General features: G+C 39.1%; 1 protein-coding gene across 4 annotated transcripts in view; it reads left to right on the forward strand.

The window, feature by feature from the left end:
• The first annotated feature begins 838 nt into the window (after positions 1 to 838).
• Positions 839 to 19,644, forward strand: part of RALGPS1 (Ral GEF with PH domain and SH3 binding motif 1) — a 76,374-nt gene continuing 57,568 nt past the window's right edge. For 3 of the 4 annotated variants that reach the window (XM_066563113.1, XM_066563115.1, XM_066563116.1), the window contains exons 1-10: positions 839 to 943; positions 3,028 to 3,144; positions 5,768 to 5,955; positions 7,729 to 7,844; positions 8,221 to 8,328; positions 8,703 to 8,753; positions 11,612 to 11,695; positions 12,189 to 12,278; positions 13,890 to 13,982; positions 15,828 to 15,954. In XM_066563113.1, coding sequence (XP_066419210.1) covers positions 7,788 to 7,844; positions 8,221 to 8,328; positions 8,703 to 8,753; positions 11,612 to 11,695; positions 12,189 to 12,278; positions 13,890 to 13,982; positions 15,828 to 15,954 — 610 coding nt within the window. In that variant the 5' untranslated portion in view covers positions 839 to 943; positions 3,028 to 3,144; positions 5,768 to 5,955; positions 7,729 to 7,787. Of the gene's footprint in view, positions 982 to 3,027; positions 3,145 to 5,767; positions 5,956 to 7,728; positions 7,845 to 8,220; positions 8,329 to 8,702; positions 8,754 to 11,611; positions 11,696 to 12,188; positions 12,279 to 13,889; positions 13,983 to 15,827; positions 15,955 to 19,644 lie in introns of all 4 variants that reach the window. The other variant, XM_066563114.1, reaches the window with a different exon arrangement.

The following is a 19,644-nucleotide window of genomic DNA, read 5'->3' on the forward strand; positions in this document are numbered from 1 at the left end:
AAAGGTTCGTCGGGACCTTTCGGGAAGGGAGAGGCACAGCCCATGCTGCGGCGAGGGGAGGCGAACGACTCTTCTCCGGGAGCGACCAGACGCGCTGCTCGGGGCCGGGCCGCGACCGGGAGGGACGCTCGGGCTGTTCGGAAGCCCTGCCCGCACCCCCGGGTTCGCCCCCTGCCCGGACCCACGGGTTCGCCCCCTGCCCGGACCCCCGGGCTCGCCCCCTGCCCGGACCCCCGGGTTCGCCCCCTGCCCGGACCCCCGGGTTCGCCCCCTGCCCGCACCCCCGGGCTCGCCCCGCGCCCGCACCCCCGGGTTCGCCCCTCATCCGGACCCCCGGGTTCGCCCCCTGCCCGGACCCCCGGGTTCGCCCCCTGCCCGCACCCCCGGGCTCGCCCCGCGCCCGCACCCCCGGGTTCGCCCCTCATCCGGACCCCCGGGTTCGCCCCGCGCCCGCACCCCCGGGTTCGCCCCCTGCCCGCACCCCCGGGTTCGCCCCTCATCCTGACCCCCGGGTTCGCCCCCTGCCCGCACCCCCGGGTTCGCCCCCTGCCCGGACCCCCGGGTTCGCCCCTCATCCTGACCCCCGGGTTCGCCCCCTGCCCGCACCCCCGGGTTCGCCCCTCATCCTGACCCCCGGGCTCCCGCCGCTCTCACGGAGCCACCTGCGCAGCGGCGCTGAGACCGCCAGGGGGCGCGGGCGGGGCGGGCGCGGCCAAGGACGGCGCCGCAGCACCTGCGCTCGCGCGCTCCCGCCCCGCCCGGGCCCATTGGTGCGCGCTCCCGCGCGGGGAGCCGGTTGGCTGGCGCGCGCGTCAGTCCGCGCGCCCCCGCCCCGCCCCGCGGTCCCCAGCCGGGCCGGGCCTCGTCCCCGGCGGCGCTGAGGGTGCCTCCCTCTCACCGAGAGAGCTCGTGGGCGTTGCTGGGGGCATCAAGTCCCGAACAGGTGAGCTGCGGACAAGCTCCGTGTGCCCGGAAGAAAAGGTGGGACAGGCCGCCACAGCCCCTCGTCCCTCTGCCTTCTGCCGGCCCCGCTCCGGGCGTGTGTTGCGGACGGAGCTCTGCGGCGACAGGCCCAGACGGGCGCTCGCCCTCCGGAGGCGCCGCTAGCGGGAGGCTGGCGGCTCCCGGCTCCGCGGGGGCGGCGCGGGGCGCTGCCGCATCGCCGCCCGCCGTGGCGGGTCCGGGCCCCTCCTGCGCGGGGCGCGGCAGGTGCGCGGGAGGCGGGCTGGGCGCTGGCGGGGCCGGGCGGCGCTTCCCCGCTCTGCGAGCGCCCGACCAGCCCCTCGGCCTCGCTCGGAAAGGGGCCCGGGCCCCTCCCCGCCGGGCGCCGTCGCTCCGGCGCGGGGCCGGCGGTGCCCACGGCCCTGCCCGCCGGCGGGGCTCCGGGGCTGGCCCGGTGCGGTGAGGCGGGGCGGGCACGTGCAGTCGGTGCTGCGCGGCGCCAATCCGGGCGGACAGCGGCAGCAGCCTTGGTACGGATGTGGGGTCTGGGGGAACAGATGGAAACCACCTAGGGTCGGCTACGTCCTCCTGTGTCTTTAGGAATAAATTTGAAAACTGTTTGCATATCATGTGGATAAAACCGTGCGGATCTTGTTCAGAGCCTTTACTGCGATCTGTTTTCAATTCACTTCAGATAGTTTTTGGTCTAGCTTCTGCAGGCTTATGTCAGCCTGGGGCCTTGGCAAGTCGTGGATGGAGGAATGGATGTTGAAATTTTTGGTTGTAGAAGTACATCATGCCTTTTGTCTGTGGCTTGTTGATCTGAACCCAACTAAATGGAGCATATGTATTCTTGTCACACTAATTATTGAAAAAATTGAAATGCATTGATGTCTCTGAAATACAAAAGAATATCCCTTGCCTCAGAAACCTTATCTATGAATGTTGCAATTTGTCTTTTATGTCTAGCTTTGATAGTCAGATATTTTTTCACTTGTTGAATATTCATGCCAATTACAAGGTTTGCCCTTTACTAAAATGCCATGTGATGCAGGGCAGACAACAGGCATCATGTCTGTAATTTCATTGAAATACTTAAATGGTTGCTAACCCATTTTTAACTTGTCATTTTGATTATTCTGTGAACTAGGATCATTTGCTCATGCAAGGAGTGCCTACTGGATGAGTCTTGGGTGTGTCAAAAGAATACTGCTTTTCTAGCAAAAGATAGTTTGCTTTGATGCCAGTAGGAATTGTGTATAGTTATAGTCTAGAAGGGAGACTTTTTTAAGGGGGAGGTTCTCTAGTGATAGAACGAAAATAAAAACTAGTAGAGGCACAGTAGCACCAATTGACCTGCAGTGATTTTTACCTTTATCAAAGCAACATGGGCTTTAATGAGATTTTCATATCAGTCTATATAAAAGAAGCTGTCTTTGAGATTATTTTCTTCTCATTTGATGTGTAATTTTATTAAACATTAGGTTTTATAAAAGTTGGTATAAGGCAAACGAGGAGAAAAGGGAAGGGCTATGCCTAAAGTAAATATCACCAAAATGAGTTACCTAAGCAGTATTTTTCTTAGGTTTGTAGCTGATCATGTTTGTTGGAAGAGCTATGGCTTTATTTGCTGATACAGAGATAAAAGAATTACTGTATTTGGATTTGTGTCCATTTTGCTTTGTTTAATTAAGCCTTGAAGAAAATGGTGTGAGGATGAGTAGCATTTACAATTCATAAAGCACCTTGAAAGAAGTGAGTGAAACCAATAAATAATGTGTGTTGGCTTGGACCTTGTGTTGATTGACAGAGTGAGGGGGAGTTACAAGCACATATTTGGAGTATATTTAGCTATGAAACTTATAATACCTTGCTCTTCTCTCTGTGCTGTATATGTAGTTCTTTTAAGTTTGGGAATTTGTCAAATAGCAATTAAACTAGAATGGGGAACTAACAATGAAAGTTGTGAGGGAGATGTAAGAATAAAAATACCAGAGCACATGTTTCAGGTGAGGAGTGCACAGTTTGAGAATAATTGAGTTGTAAAATAAATGTAACCGTAATCCTGTTTCCTGGTATTTACAGGAATGTTATGCTTTTAAACAAGAGATAAAACTGCTGAAAAACCAGAGCTAGACCCAGCAACGAACTAATGGAGGTGTGCAGCAAAATGGGTTGAGAGCACAGCTGCCTTATTCCACTGTAAGTATGCAATTGTATTTAGTTACAGGTATTTCATATTTTCACCTATATTTGATAACCAGAGATTACAGAAGTGTCTGTCAGTTCTCTTCTGTTCAGAGAACTTGAGTTGTAGTAGTATTTTACTATAATTTGCAGATATATGTTTCTTTTCCTGTAACTGAAGATTTTTTCCTTTCATGAAGATTCCCTTAAAGTAAAACTTCCTAAACATATATCTTGGTCTTCTAAGATATTCAAGTTTGCAGACTTGCTTGAAGGGTAATGACTTTTGAAGGAGAACTTCTGCTGGAGAGAGCACTGCAGTTCTGTCTTGATATGGAACGTTGATGTAAAGATTTCCAGACACAGATAAAATTCCGGTCTATGCAAAGTTCTCCAAATGGTTTCTAATAATTAGAAACCCATACTGTATTTCTTGTCTTAATTTGTTTAGGTAACCAGATGGAGATCTACTATCTTTACTTAGCAGAATTCACTTTATTGTACTTTTTCAGCTTATACAAGTAATTTTGATCATACTATTACTTTACTTCCTGATGCAGTAAGTAATGGTGCAGACAGAAGAAATGGAGAGAAGAAAACATTTAAAAGTAAATTTGTAAATATAATAAATGTTCATTAGAGTGAGCTCAGTAATCAGTGGATATAGTGAAGATGTGGGGCATAATCAGAAGAATAGCATTGGACATTCAAGCCAGCATTGTCAGCTTCCTACTCTTTCATGGTTTTAGCAACTGAGGATTGTGTGAGATTTGAAATAATTTTTGACAGCCTTTTGCTATGAAATTTTGCATACAGCTTTTAAACTAGGAAACTGAGACATTGCATTCATTATAATTTTGAAAAATAAGACAACCTTCTTTTTATTCCACTTGTAGAATGTTAGCTTACCTTTTTGGTGTAGTGACTGCCACGTATGTCTTTGTATCCAGGTTGCCCTATGACAGTTAATTTGAAAAGCTGGAATTTTAATTGTTGTAGGGCAGCTTAGTGACAACAAAGGGACCAATGGCAGTCTAGTGTAACATGTGACAAATCAAATAAAGCATGTCATAAATGCATGACCTGCGCATTAGGTGTTGTTTTTAATGTACTGTTAGGTATAATTCAGATCAGTTGTGTATTAAGATAACCCAAGAGTTCAGGCCTTGGATTCTGAAGTTGTTTCTTGAACTCATCACAGCAGCTGCTTCTCTGCTCACAGTCAAACTCGTTTGAGTACATGCACTGGAGGGGTGGAAGTAGGAGAGTTGAGAGAGTTTTAGAAAGGGAAATCAACTTTGAATATGCTTTTTCCAGAATTAGACTTGATCCATTGGCAGCTATTGGGAAATGATGCAAGATTCAGGTTTTTTTAGCCTGTTTACTCAGGGACGATGCATGTTATTGAGGAATAGTTATTTACTTGAGTGATCTCAGTTTATGGTCAGCTGAATTAATCCACAGCCCCATTTTATTTCTGTTACATTTTCATTATTCATCATTAAATACGGTAAGAAGTTTCTCAGAAAAGGATGTGCATGAAACTGCTAAATTGTTCATAGTGTATTTTATCTATAGGGGGTACTGTTGCCTAAAACATAGTGAAATATATTAGGGTCTTCCTGGTGAAATGGATACTGAAAATACACAAGTGTTTGCTTTGGAAGATCTTTAAAAAGCTATCACATTTCTATGACTAATCTTCTGTAGCCTAATTGCTTTGTTCTTAATAAACCGTTAGTAGGCAATTATTTAAATCCAGGCTTTCAAATACTCTAGAATTTCTCATGTTGTCCAAGTGTCCACCAAGATTTATTGTTTAATTACTTCAAAAGGACCTTTTGAAGTTAAGGTATTTTTCATATAAAGCATTATGGTTACTTCTGTTGGTTCTAACAAGTTTATCAGTGCCCAGGTAGGGCCCTAGTGCACTTTGATTGCTCCCACTGAACCAGTTGTCCAGCTAATTTAAGCTTAAGAAAGAATATTTATCTTTTGATAGAATGCTGAAGTATATTTTCTTAAAAGCATGTTGCAGCTCTCAGTTCACGATTCAGTGTTATTAGGAAAACCATAATCAACTAATGAAAGCAGTAAGTAAATGGTTATTGAAATCAAGGAAGCCAGTTACTTGGGGAGTGTGGAATGGCTGAATTAGGGCTGGTAAGAAGCATATGTAGCTCAGTATTTTTCCCTTCAGTGAAAAAAATCAATAAGAACAGTGGTCATCAGTGGTTGCTGACATGGTAATCTTTGTATTTGCTGAAAGCAATGTGAACAGTTAGTAACTTCCTCAGATTGCTCTGCTAGCATTCAGAAATTAGAGCACTTTAGTGGACTTTGTTGTGAATAAAGTCCAAAAATCAGTGAACTTTGTTGGCCAGAAGTAGTTTTCTGTGCTTAAGTGTCTCTGACTTTCTTGTGAGTTTGGTACCTAGTACTGAGACTGAACTTATGGGCACTTTGACTGCATTACATGCATGTTACTAACAGCAATATAAAATTTGCATTTTGCTTTCAAAGAATGTTGCTTCTGTGGCATAGATAACAAGATTTGACAAATGCTGGTAAAATAATGGCTCTAAGGTTTGCTTCTGTGCTTGGTTTTGATGGTGGTATTTTTGGGTTTTTTTTCCAGTTGTTTTTGCACTGTCTTCAGTTTTGCTTCAGAGAGTACTCCATATCTAAATGGGTTTGTCAAATTGGCAAAGAAGAATAGACAAACTCTGGTGTCTGTTGCATCCTGATTTATCCACTTTGCTTCTGACAGCCTATGAAGGAGATCTACTGCAGTGTGCCTGTGAACCTTCCGTGCAAACAGATAAGGTGTTTCCTTAGTTTTGATTCTTAGCATTGTTTGTGTAATGCATCATTTCAATGATTAACCTGAGCAAGTTGAAAGAAATTATGAATCAAAAGCTGTGAAAAGAAGTTGTATGTAATTTAAGTGACTTCTTACATTTTATTGCCAACATTTTGGGCCTTTGATAATTTCTGGGATTTGAGAAATTTCTTTTTAATCTTGTTGGTGTGAAATATGGCAAGTACAGGGGAATATTATTTTTAATATCTTTATGTTGTTTGACAGCCTCTTCATACCATGGGCATGGTATCAGCTCCTGTGTTACTTTGTGTGTAGAGAGATGCTTTCTGCAGGTGGGGAAACACTTGAAATGATCCAGTGGACTTGACTAAAAAGGATAATTGCTTCCTATGACTTTCATGAAGGTAGCAAAACAAGTGGGTGTGTAGAGAAGCATTTTTTCATAGATGTGAATCTTGAAGAAATCTTTGCACATATGAAAAAGCAGTGCATTTTAAATGCTTGTGTTATATTTGGACCATTTTGGGGGGAGGGGGTAAGGCAAGGGGAATCTATTTTGATCATGTCTAGAATGAAAGTTTCTAGCCTTGCAAGATTTGTGTATGTGCTGAATGTTGAAAGGCAAAAGTATATTAGTGCTTTTGGGTTTAGGTTTTAAAGCATTTTTGTCTCAGTTTGATATAATGAACATTGAAACTTGTGTAAAACTTGGGCATGATACAAGTTCACATATGGGATTTTTCTTTCCCCTTTCACATCGTTGTTGATTCCTCATGCCCTGGAGAACCTTTCAGAAAGGCAGAGATGGAGGCCACAAGAATATTTTTGTGGCCTTAATGTAAAATGCCACATGTTAAAGAAATTACATCTACAGAATTACTTTCCACTTCATGGTTGTAAGGACTGTTAAGAAGAGCAACTCCAGACCTAGAAATACTTAGCAGCCTGTTAGTGCTCCAAGTGAGTTAACCTTATCAGGAGAAAATATAAAGGAAATTGACTGTTGCCTTGTTTAGCAGAGAAGATCTTGGCATTATTTGAAGCAAAATTAGTGACTTGTTTCATGCAAGATCCTGGGGAGAATTGTTTGTCGTTGTAGGAATGGGAAGTGAAGACTTCATCTTTCAAAAGAGAGTAAAATAAGAGGATATTTTTATTCCTAACTGTTTTGTTTTTTCAGGATTTTTCTGTTGTTGCGATCAGTGGTGTGGGAGGGAACGTGAGGACGCAGAGGGAGATGTGGCAGTTTCCCTTGCTGCACATATGAGCAACTACAGCTTTTGATGAAAGAGCCCATTTACAGGAGTCAGTGGCAGTGCCTGCCATGGCTCATCCGTGTGTGCTGTGGGGAATGACGAGACAACCATGCTGTTTGCTCAGTTAAAGAGAATCAGAGCTTCAGCTGACTTGCTAGTTCTGTAAGCACTTTGTGGTAGCCTGCAGTTTCTGAGGCTTTGTCCTGCCTGGGAGGGACTTTTATATAAAACTTAATTCAACATGAATGACAAATAATACACTTTTTTCCCCCTGCTTTTCAGGAGTTGAGCAGAGGTAAGGGTAAGGACTTGGCATGGCTTTAGCAATATTCAGTTGTACTCCTTCGCTGGCGGTACCTGGAAAAGAAAAGAGCATCTATCTCCTAAGATAAATCTTGTTTCCTAAGTCCTTTGCTCTGAGTAGGAAAATGAAATATCTTGTATTGCTGGGTTATTTTCTGTGTGCATTTTGGGTTTTTTAATAAGTCTGATTTATTCCACAAATAATTTGCTTTGCAGGAATTTCTGTTTTCAACCAGTGCTGGCTGAGCTGAAACTTCCTGCACCGTGTGGAGAGCATGTATAAAAGGAATGACTTCATGGCCAGTGTGATGGTCACCTCTGCCACTCCAGAGGTACAGTTCGTTGGGTTTTATTAGCTCCTGTATCAAAATAGAAATTTTGGCTTGTTTCAGCTTTCACAGAAGCCCTTCCCACTGCTAGTCACATACTACACCATTTGTAAGAAAAAGAACTAACATGGCAAGAGAGTAATTATAGAGCACTCCATGGTTTTTGGTGTTCACAGCCATGCTTTTTTTATTGTTGTTGTTAATGATTACTCATTTTGTTTCATTTTAAATGGCACTTTTGACCTGTTACTCTGTAACTTAGAGTAGCCATGTATTATTGGTGAGTTCAGAGCAATGTACTATACCATCAAAATGGAGTCAGTCATTTTGAGATTGAATTAATCATTCTGCAGATAAGCCTACTATTTTTTCTTTTTAGGGTAGTAGCAGCTCAGATTCCCTGGAAGGGCGAAGTTCAGATTATGCCAATAAAAGCTATGATGCAGTTGTATTTGATGTGTTGAAAGTAACTCCTGAGGAGTTTGCTGTAAGTATAAATGTTATTTTTGCATTTAAGCTTATATAATACTCAGGGTTGCAGAGTACTAAAAAATATATGAAATATTTTTTCTTAAAAAACCCCCAGCTTTTAAATAAACCTCCAGTGTTTTTGAAAACAAATTTCTGACTTTATCAACTTCAATAAAATAATCCTGTCTTGGGATTTAATCATGTAGTACTGACCTGACACAGCATATTTGTTTTACTTTGCATTTTTTTAAGTCTTTAAGAGACCCTAGCATAGGCTAGTTCTGGTTAGTAAGAAATATGTGTATGGTTTGTAGTTACTGAAGGGCAGATAGAAATACGTCATTGTTAGCTCTTCATATTACACAATGTAAAATTCTGTCTTCATTTCAGAGCCAGATAACATTGATGGATATGCCAGTATTTAAAGCTATACAGCCTGAGGTAGGTTTTCTTGAACCATCTTTGGAAATCAGTGCCTGAAGAAATGTGACGATTCAAGAATGCTTTTGTTGTTCAAAAATGCTCACTTTCTTGCACTGCACTAATGTTTTTCTAGGTATATTCCCTATTGGTACTGTGAATCTGTAATCCAACATGAGTTACTTTGGTTTGTCATCTGTTGCCAAAGGGGATAACTGTGCTTTTCTGGAAGTCTTCTTGTCTTGCTTTGAGTGGAGTGTTTCTTCAGGATAAGTTTATCAAGTGCAAAAATTTTCTATTCTCCCTTCTGCTGCTGTTTTTCAATTCATATCTGATTTCAGACTTTTGACTCCTGCCTCTGGCCATAATCTCAATTTTAGACTGCATCAACTGCTTTATAAGCTTCTTAATTTTAAGATTCAGAATAATAAATGCTGGGATTAAATTAGCGCAAACCCTTAAAAGTTAGTCTTTTAAGATTTTAACCTTTTTAGAAAGACACATAAGGGAACCTGAGGCCTGTTGAGGAAAAGCAGTCAAAGTTAACAAAGACGTTTGAAAATCAGTAGTAAGAACTTGAGAAATGAAGAATAAAAGTAGTTGTCAGAATATGACAAATTTGGGTAAAATATGATAAATTTATTTACTGCAAAAGGTACGAGAATCACGTGACTCCTGCTTCAGGAGTTTTGACTATAAGACCATGTATCCATTGTGGCTTGTTGTCTTGTTCTAAGGTTGGAATATCATGGTTTTATGATGGGCAGCCCGTGCTCCCCCATAATGTCAGCAGAGCTGAATTTCTGACATCAGCAGGGGCAGTCAAGTTTAGAAGGTTTTTAGTGGAAGGTCCAGCCACCTAATTAGGTCACTAACAAAACAAGTCATCGTTTATTGCAGTAGTTCAGAGGGATTAGCAGACTGCTATTTTGAGAAAATATAGGAAGGAAATAAAAAATTTGTCTATCTGTTGTCTGTCCTTCCTGTCAGATAATTCCTTTTTTTCCCCCAAGAACACCAAGAGAGTTTTATAGCTGAAAACACTTTCATGTTTCTGAAATTGCGTGTGTGCTCCAGGCTGTTGGGGAGAATTTTCTTTCCTGTGGGGAAGAAAATGGCTAACAAATAATGCAATAAGAAATTAACAATGCCTATAGAAAAATCTGCTAGCAAAAAATTTTCTATATGTACAAATTGATACATAGATGCTTTTCTATGAGGAAGTTTTGTTTCGACAAATATCAGGACAAAACAGGGTTTTTTTTATTCTAACTACCTTTGCCAAAAGCAGAGGTAGTGTCATACTCTGAGGAGATGAACGAACTAAAAAACAAAATGCAAAACTATAGATGTTCATTTTTAAAGCAAATTTTGAATTTACTTTAGTTGCTATGAAACATGTGCTATAGAATTTTATAGCAAAAAATATCCCAAAACAATTGATTTGCTTTTCTTCTTTTCCTTTGTAATTGCTTCATTTTGCCTTTTGGAAATGAAATTCCCTAAAGTGCTACTCTGGCAAGCAGATGTAACTCACTGAGGAGTGATCAGAAGGAAAACTATTGTATCTCCAGCTTCTGCTAGAATATAGATCTTTGGATATGTAGCAGTTACCATGAACTATTGGTTGTTAATTGTGCTTTCTGATTTTCATTTTATTGGAATCATCAATATAGTTTGTTTGCCAAAAAGAAACAACTGCTTCTATCCTGAAATTCTGCCAACTGTAGGACTACATTTTAAAGCCAGAAATAGTCTGTGTATTTGTCATGAAACTCTCCCTTGCTATTAGTTAAGTTATTAGACTAAGAAAGTTAACATTTTCTAGTTGAAATTTAAGGTTTTATTATTTTAACATGACCTTGTGCATGGATGGAAATACCTAAGATTTTAGAGTTTTGGTTTCCAAGTCTTATCTCAAACACACAAACATCCTTTAAGTGTGCTATTTGCTGAGGTTTTTTCCTGTTCTTCAACAGCTATTACTAAGAAACACATCTGCATTTTACTTTGCAGAGTTTAGAAAGAGGATGTCTAGTTAATAATTCTTTGTTCTCCAGCAGAAATAATTATGCTTACATTTTAGATTTCTATGTGACTTCATTTAGATTTTTTTTCAAGTCCTGAAATTGCAATCTCCACAAATTTCAGGGTTTTGCACACTTGATGGGAGTGTTTCCTGTGACTGTGCTCACTGAGGAAACTGCCAGCATCCCTCCATACAGAAAAAAAAAAAGACAAAGTGTAATTCTCAAACACACAGGGGCATTTTGAATCACTCTCTCTTATCAACCTTCCTATTCAGTCTGAATTTAAACCTAGTCAAATGATTTTGCCATACACAGGATTTTCCCTCTTGCAATCACTTAATATCCTTAGGTTACTGATCTCTTCCACTGTTCTACCAAAGGTAAGTTTTGCTGTCCCTTGTAGAATATCTGAGGTTTTTTTCCACATAAATATATGATTTCTAGTATCATAAGACCAGACATGGACTTTTCATGTGGAGAATCTGTGTCCTGACAGATGCAAATTGGCATTTTTATCTGCCAAGTTTTAAGTGCTGGAGATGGGGATTCAAAATGTGTTTGGAGCTGGAAATGCTTTTCCTGCTGCTCACACAGGCATGTACAGATCTCTAGAGTGTGTTCCATTTATCAGCATTACAAAGTGCTTTTCAGAGGCAGAATTCTCTCTTTGGCTGACTCTGCCTTTTCATATGAAGGTGTCTAAAATTAGTAGTGTACATTTGCGAAGTTGAACAACATTTTGATTGAAATTGAGACTTGTGGTTCTAAAAAACAGAAGAGTGATTTAGAATTAGTGTTAAGGAGAACTCATTTCTGTTTTTTAAGGCAATTTTTAAATGTGTTTCCTAGGAACTAGCCAGCTGTGGATGGAATAAGAAAGAAAAACACACCCTTGCTCCAAATATTGTTGCCTTTACTAGGAGATTTAACCAGGTATATAATTTGATTACTGTGATGAACAGGTACTGTTTGACAGTTGTCTTTGAGTGTAAAGTTAAACGGAACTACTCATGTGAATTAAAACCTGTTTTTCCAAATGAGGATTAAGATTTTTAAATTACAACTCCTGTTTTCAATTGCTTTGTCCACATTTTCATGTTGTTCCTCTAGACCACTTGTTCCTAATTATTAGTTCCTGATTTGTTTTGCTGTGGTGCAACAGAAGCAATATTTTTTCTTTTTTTCTGGGTCTCACTTGCGCATTCAGTTATCTTGGTGTTGTCTCACTTCTCTACCTCTTATGCTGGTAATGCTTCAGGGCAATTGCAATGATACAGATGAGAATTCATGGGATCAGAAATCTTTTCTTTCCTTACCCTGTTTTTTTCCTGGAGTATTGTGAGAGTTTGCAAATATTTCATCTAATAGACTAATAAAGTCCATTTTTTTGGTAACAAATTAAAGTTGTATGTGTTTACTTTTATAGGTCAGTTTTTGGGTTGTACGAGAAATATTAACAGCACAGACCTTAAAAATAAGGGCAGAAATACTGAGCCACTTCGTGAAAATAGCTAAAGTAAGTGCAGATTTCTTACACTCTCATTCAAAACCTTAACTCCTTCGTGTTTGTTTCTGCACTACTCCTGTGAGCCCTTGTTGGACTGCAGAGGGTAACAATTCTGTTTTAGCACATCTGTTATGTTGTACTACATGATTAAGATAAAGGAAAAGAATGAGAACTGTTCTTTTCTACTTGGTTAGATGAACCTACCCAGTTCGGTGTGACTCATCTTGTACCTTTACCTACCAAGTTTAAAAGGGGTTTGAGTTGTTGGTGGCTAATTGTGCGTTGACAACATCAAATGTGGTTGTAAATGTTTCTGGTTTTTGTCTCCCACCATTTTAAAACTTAACTTTTTGAAAAGAAATTCCTTGCTTCTAAAATAGCTGTTGTGAGACTTGTATTCCTGCTTGCAATATGTAGTTGCTGGTAAAAAGCACTGCTTTTAAAGCTCTGTTATTTTATTGAGTTTGAGCAGTGCATTTTACACATAACTTTAAAACAAACAAATTTTAAAATATTTATCACTTTCACGACCTGCAGTCATTCTGTTTTATGTGACCCTGAGTGACACAGCACTTGGATCAAAGTCCCAAGTGCGAATTTTGTATGTGTGAAATTGCATATGCGTGTAGGTAATTAAAATAATATTTTCTGTGTAGTACAAAACAAATTTTCTATTGTGCATATTTCCAATCAATTTACTTAGCAGTTTTGTACTTTTAGAAGAAAATTTATCTGAGTAAGTTACTGGAACAAAACAATAGTCCAAGTAATAGGAGAATGTTCGATTTGGAGGTCCTCGGTTGTTCTTAGAAATAAGAGTGGTGGTGTTTGGGGTTTTTTTTAGCCTGCATGAGGGGGAACACTGCCCTCTTTCCTTCTCTTGCTTTTTTACTTTTCCTGCTTTTCCCTCCATAAAGTCCAGATCTTCCTTAAATGCTTCTGAGCAGTGAGTTAATGGATCAGTCAAGGATGAATCCAGCCTCTTATTAAGCTTCACAAAGAAGCTATGTGACACAGTTCTCATTTTTCTATTTTACATTTTTATGCTTGTTGTAGCAAGCATTATCATCTTGACAGTTTTATTCCAAAGTATTGTCTGCCTGAGATCAGTGTGTTTTGAGTAATTGTCAACACACGGAGTAAATTCAAAATACATTGAAGTGAGGTAAATTTTTCCTATACAACAGATTACAAAGGTAAAAGTTGTGTTAATTCTGAGAGGGTTGTCAGCATCTTCCTGTAATGTTTTTGCTTGATTAAATATTTGATTTCTAAAATTACATTACTCTTTTCAAGAACAATGCATCAAATACTTTTTTCCTATTTTCTGTTCCTGAAGGAATAGCCTTAGAAAATAACAAACTGAAATCAAGTACTGTTTGTGTTCTCGAAACTGAAATGCCTATTATATTGATGGGTATACTTGTAAAATTAGCAACTCTTAAAGTGGTCTTAAGAATCTTGCACATGACATCATTGGGATAATATTTTGTCTGCAGTCATAGATGAAAACTTTGTATTTTATTAATGAAAAAATAATGATTTATTAATGCAACTTTTATATTAATTAATCCTGCTTCCCTTTCCAGTGTGCTAAAAGCTATTATTCCCTTTCTTCAGAAGCTTCTAGAACTGAACAATCTTCATTCTCTTATGTCTGTGGTGTCAGCACTGCAGAGTGCACCTATCTTCAGGCTCACCAAAACTTGGGCTGTAAGTGTTGCCTTGACCCTTGTCCCTTCTGTCCTGTTCGAATTCTGCGGTTCTTTGGAATTTGTCATATTGTAAACTCTAGAGGAATACGCTTTTATGTTCTTGTTTTTGTGGTACTGTAGCAGAAGCAGTGGTCTGTTACATGTTTTGTGAAAAACAGAGTTTTGGCTGCATCTATTTTCCTGTAAATTTCCTATTTCCCTGTGTGTTCTAGAAGCCACTGGTTGTATGCTCAAGAAAACTTCTGTTGCTACACTCTTGTACAGAACGTGTATCAGTGTCCCCTTATCCAAAACATAGCCTATCATTTAATACATTACCTAAAAGGAAGGAAAAAGGCATGTTACAAATATACAAGCATTAATGTTGTGATTATTGTGTGATGCATTTCAGTTTTTATTTATGTTAGAAATTAAAAGCATTGATAATTCTATTTTCAGAAATTCCATCTCTGGAAGGTAGAATTTCTTAGCCATACTTGGAGTAAATTTAAATATTTCTTTAAAGAGGAATACACAACTATAGGTCATTTCTACTCCATGTAATGTTTAACTATACAAAGGTTTGGGTAATTCTCATCCATTCCACACACCATGGATCACATTGACTGTTCAGACCTTATAAGTCTTATAGTTCAGAGCTTAAGTCTTGGATAGGTTTATCAAGCTTTTAAAATGCTTGCAGCTATTTTATGATTTAATTGCTCAGAATGAGGTTATAATCTAATAAAAAAGTAAATGCCTGATGTTTTGAGCAGCTCGATGAAGCTGGAAATGGATAGGGAGAATTGCTCATGTGTGAAATGAAGTATGTGACTAATTTGACTTAGACCTAAAGAGGTGCCAGGCTCTTTGTTGGCACAGTAGTTCAAAAATACAATACATTGCAGTGGCAGGGCCTCAAGCAATTCTCAGTGGTGCTAAAAAGAAAACAGCAAAATTATTTTGATATATTCATTTCTATCCTTTCTATGTTATTTTTTATTAACTAGACTTAAAAGCTAGGCAGTACAAGAACTGGAATTTTCCAGAGGAAAAGGTGTATGAAAGAATGTGCTATGGAGCAGCTGTCTCTTGTCAGAAAGGACACATGCAAGAAGCCAGTGTACAGTGCCATAATTCTCCACTCACTCCTAACTCAACTGGCTTTTAAGACCATCTTAAAAATATTGCTGGGGTTTCTTAAAACAGCAGAAACAGAAAATGTGTTCTTATAGCTATGTTTCTTATAAACATAGAAAATGTGTTCTTATGTTTACTTTTCAGCCCCCTGTGACTAGGATTTTTGCATTCCTAAATGTTTTTTCTAGATTTCTGTCATAAGTCTAATAAATAGAAAACATGGATTTAATACCACAATAATTTACTTTGCGTATGCTTTTTTTCTGAAAAGTTTTGTCATACTTTTAATAAGGTACTGTTGAAATGGCACAGTTTGCATTTATTTAGAGGATTTTCCATTGCTCTTTGTACTCTTAAGTTTAGAGGATTTCTAGCATCTCTGCTAAGTTATGAGAATGTTGGTGACTGTATTATAGCATACTTTTTCCTCTAAAAATGTATTATTGCTGAGGTTATTCAAAACTTACTTAGCGATATGAGAATCACTGACAAATTAGTCAGAAATAGTGGTCATGTTTTTTCATAGCTTAAGACCTACAATAAATGGCCTTTTTTAAAAACAGGTAGCATGTTTTCAAACATTGTGCTGCTTTGGATGATGATGATAAATTTAATCTTAACTAGACTATGTTCTCCTTTACTCTGGGCAATTCAACAAGTTACTGACTGTTGGTTTTGTGTGGATTTGTCTTTGAAAATTTTGTGATCTCCATTTTCTCTGTAGCTTTTGAATCGGAAAGACAAGACCACCTTTGAGAAGTTAGACTATTTACTGTCTAAGGAAGATAATTATAAAAGGACACGAGAGTACATCAGAAGCTTAAAAATGGTTCCTACAATTCCATATTTAGGTGAGTGTGAACAATTACCTTATTTATCTGTCGCTCATTGACAGGCGAGTGCTAATGTACCGTGTTGTGCACCTGAAGAACCCTGTATGTAGAAGAATGGTTCAATACATTTCATATTTGGAAAAGTTAAGTCAGGTTGAGATTTTTGGGCTATACATATGTTTACATACTTTTGGAAGGAGTTTTTCTCTCAGGTGCTGAATAGATATACATGTAATTCAATGTGAAAATGTATTAAAAGGGAGACCTGCAATTAAAATGCTGTCCAGCCTTGATATTGTCTCCTTTTCTTCTGTGACATGCACAGAGTAGCCATTTGATGAATTGGTTTTTTGGTCGGTATTTCACCTAGAAATATTTCTGCATAAAGGTTATTGTTATGAAAGTCGTCCAATATAATGAGCTATTTTCTGGCTTTATTAGTGATTTCATCAGATGCTAAACTGCAGCTAAAAAGAATAAATGTTTTTAAATTGGTGACCCTGGGTAACAAGAGATCAAAAATTCTGCTTAGCCTTCCTGTGCCAGAGTTGCTGTGTTGCTAACCCCTAATGCCTCAGTAGATTTACCTTCTGTGAACATTTGCACTCTTGCTTTAAGCACACATAAACTTGCATACACAATACACAGCTGGCAGGATTTCTTCAACTCTGTCCAGTACCACATTCTTTTGCTTGAATTGAACAAGGTAATTTTTACCTTCACTAGATAAACCCTACCTTGTTCCTTACACAGCTTGAGACTACTCCTGACATTATGGACTTCAGTCATTATCTGTTGCCCTCACAGTAAATCTTCAATTACCTCTCTTCCAAAAGGAAGAGTCCTTGGATTACTTGATCATGTCTTGTACAGATGCCACTTGGCATCCTTGACAACTTGCCTGGGCAGCGTTTCAGTCCTGTATCCTTTTTTTAGGGGAAGAGGGTGCACATGAAGTGTACTGCCTGCAAAATTTAAGATAGAAATGCAGGTTATATTTTATACAGTTAATTCAGGAAGCTTTCTGTGCTCTACTTAATATTTTCTGACATTCAGCTACCTCAAAGCTTAGTAGCAATCACAGAGTAGCAAGCATGAACTGTTTGTAATGCTAAGTTTATGCCTTTATTGGCGCTGGTTTGCTCTTCTTGTTTTGTATGGAAAGTCAGGATTCTTTGTTTTCCCCTTGTATGTAACACTGTCTGTAGATTTTCATCTTCTGTTTTACTGTCCTAGCAGTTTGTCTTCCATAATTCCTATCAGTCTGCCCTTCTCTTTGCTTCTCTAGTTAATGAATATCATTAGCAGATTTTTGTTTCTGTTAATTCCCATTTTCATATCACTTATGAATAGGTCCAGCAGCATGAGTCCTAGTACAGCTTGCTGTGGGAAACAATCAGCACTACTTATCTAAAATATTTCTTATTTAATAAAATTGACCACCACTCCTAATGGCCGTACTTTTAAAGCTGTATTGAAAGCTTGGTATCAGTTACTGAAACTGCTTTGTAAATAATTTCAGATTTGAATGAATATTTAGCTTATCGAAAGAGAATATTCAATTGAGACTCGTTTCAGTGAATAAATGTCTTCTCAAGGAAAGACAGCATTACTTACAGAACAGCTTCTTTATTTTGTGTAAATGAACAAGTAGACCAATAGATGATTTTAGGAGTAACTACTGAATATAAAACAACTGAATTGAGAATGATCAGGTGTGAGGATTTGCGGAGTTCTTGGGGATCCTGTTTTGTGCTGTAGAGCCTCTTGTCTCACTGCAAGAAATGTACTTGGTTGTGAGAGAAAGGTTCTTATTTCATCTGTGGAAGCCTGAGATTGCTTGATATGAGGTAGAGGATGTACTGGGAAATTAAAATTGCCACTGAAGTTTTCCAGTTACTCTGGTTTATAGAATTAGCTCACAGCCTTGTGTAAGAAATGTTTTAATACTACCCAGTTATTACTAAATCACTCCAAGCCACTTTTATACAAGATCTAAAATATTTCTGAAATGAACATGTGTGTTACAAGCCTAATAAAAGACTTGGGTAATGAAAGGAAAAAAATTGCATGTTTCCTTCCTAATCCAACTTGAATCTTAAATTCCTGCTGGTCTTTAGCCAGTCTCCTTGAGACTTTGAATTCTCCTGCATATGTTGTATCTTGTTTCATACATGACACCCTCTCCCTGCTGATGGCAAAGACTAGGCACTATTGCTCTTCTTGTAAAGTAAGGCTTTCCCTGCATTCTGAGAGGTGCAGTTGGACATTTTGTGTAACCAGATGAAGACAGGAGACAGCTACTGTTACGTTTCCAACCTCAGGCTATAATATGAGAGACTAGTATTTACTATGTTTAAAAGTACCTGTTAAACATCCAACAGTTGTTTTGTTTTCAGACAGGTCTTTCAATTTTTAAAAGGGAGAAAGAAAGAAAAAAACAAATCATGAGATTGGCAGGGCTGTGATGTGGACTGTTGGAAGTGTTTAGCCACAGTGTGATTTAAGAAAAAATAGCACTCACATTGTTTTGAAAATTCATGGCTGTAATTACAGTGTTTTCTTGTCTTCACTGCTGGTGGTCTTTTAGATTGTCTCTGTATGTCACAGAACAAGCAAAGTTGGGTATGATCTTATAATCTATAGATTTGTTGCACTGTTTGCTTCTTTTCCACTTGGAATATAACAGTGGGGGTAATTATGAAAACTTTGAATGATAATCGAACAGTTTCAGGAAAGAATTCTTTGGAACTTTGTATACAAAAGAATAACTAGTTGTCTTCTCAGGTTACATCAATCTTGTGATAGCCTTTTGTCTAAATGCTATAGGTGGAGCCCCATTGTTTCATTCCTGATATATAGGTAATGTATTAGTTTGACAGCATCTTCTGTACACTTCTGAAAAAGGTAGAGATATTTCAAAAATTCAGAAAAGCAACGTCAGTTTCCTATGGCACTGCTTGAAATGGAGGTTTACAGGAGAATTGCAGCTGCTAGTGATCCTCTCCATAGGGCTGCAATTCTCTCTTGCACAAAGTCACCTAATGTGCTTTTGCTAATGATAGGAAAGTGTATGGTATGGGATTTTTAGACTGCAGGGTTGCCAAAGATGTACATTTGCGGAGCAATGAAGTAGTGTAATTGAAACCTTTGGAAATAATTAGGGAAATGGGAAAAACTAAGGCCTTTCACAGTTTGTAGTAATGTCATCTACTGCAGTAGGTGGACCTAGTGCAAACTGAGTTCTGTTGTGTGGTTTTTTTTTTTTAAATAAGCATAGTGAAATCTGTGGCTCTGCCAATGTACTTGCCAATAACTTCACAGTATAAGTTCCAAATCCCTAATGTTTAATTGCTTTTGATATGCCAGGTTCTGTGTTTAAAATTATTTTATGCAAATATGCAAATTTTATGCAAAAAAATTAGTAAGTTCTGTTCTCACATGTGGTATCTCCAGGTAATCATGGACCGACTTCTGTGCATTATCTTTTTTAATTACATGGATGAGTATCTAGGTAAATGACTCACCTTTTAGGTAAAAGGTTAAGAACTATTATTATTTTAACAAAAGACTGTCAGCTTGAACATGGGTTTAAAGCCTATTTTGAGTGTATACTATGAAGATGTATTTCCAGCCATATCTCCAGCTACAGAAGACCAACTGTAATGGCTTTTCTAGGGAATGCCTCATCTTGAGATCTGCACAGTG

Source organism: Molothrus aeneus, chromosome 19 (assembly GCF_037042795.1).
Source record: "Molothrus aeneus isolate 106 chromosome 19, BPBGC_Maene_1.0, whole genome shotgun sequence".
Taxonomy (NCBI): domain Eukaryota; kingdom Metazoa; phylum Chordata; class Aves; order Passeriformes; family Icteridae; genus Molothrus; species Molothrus aeneus.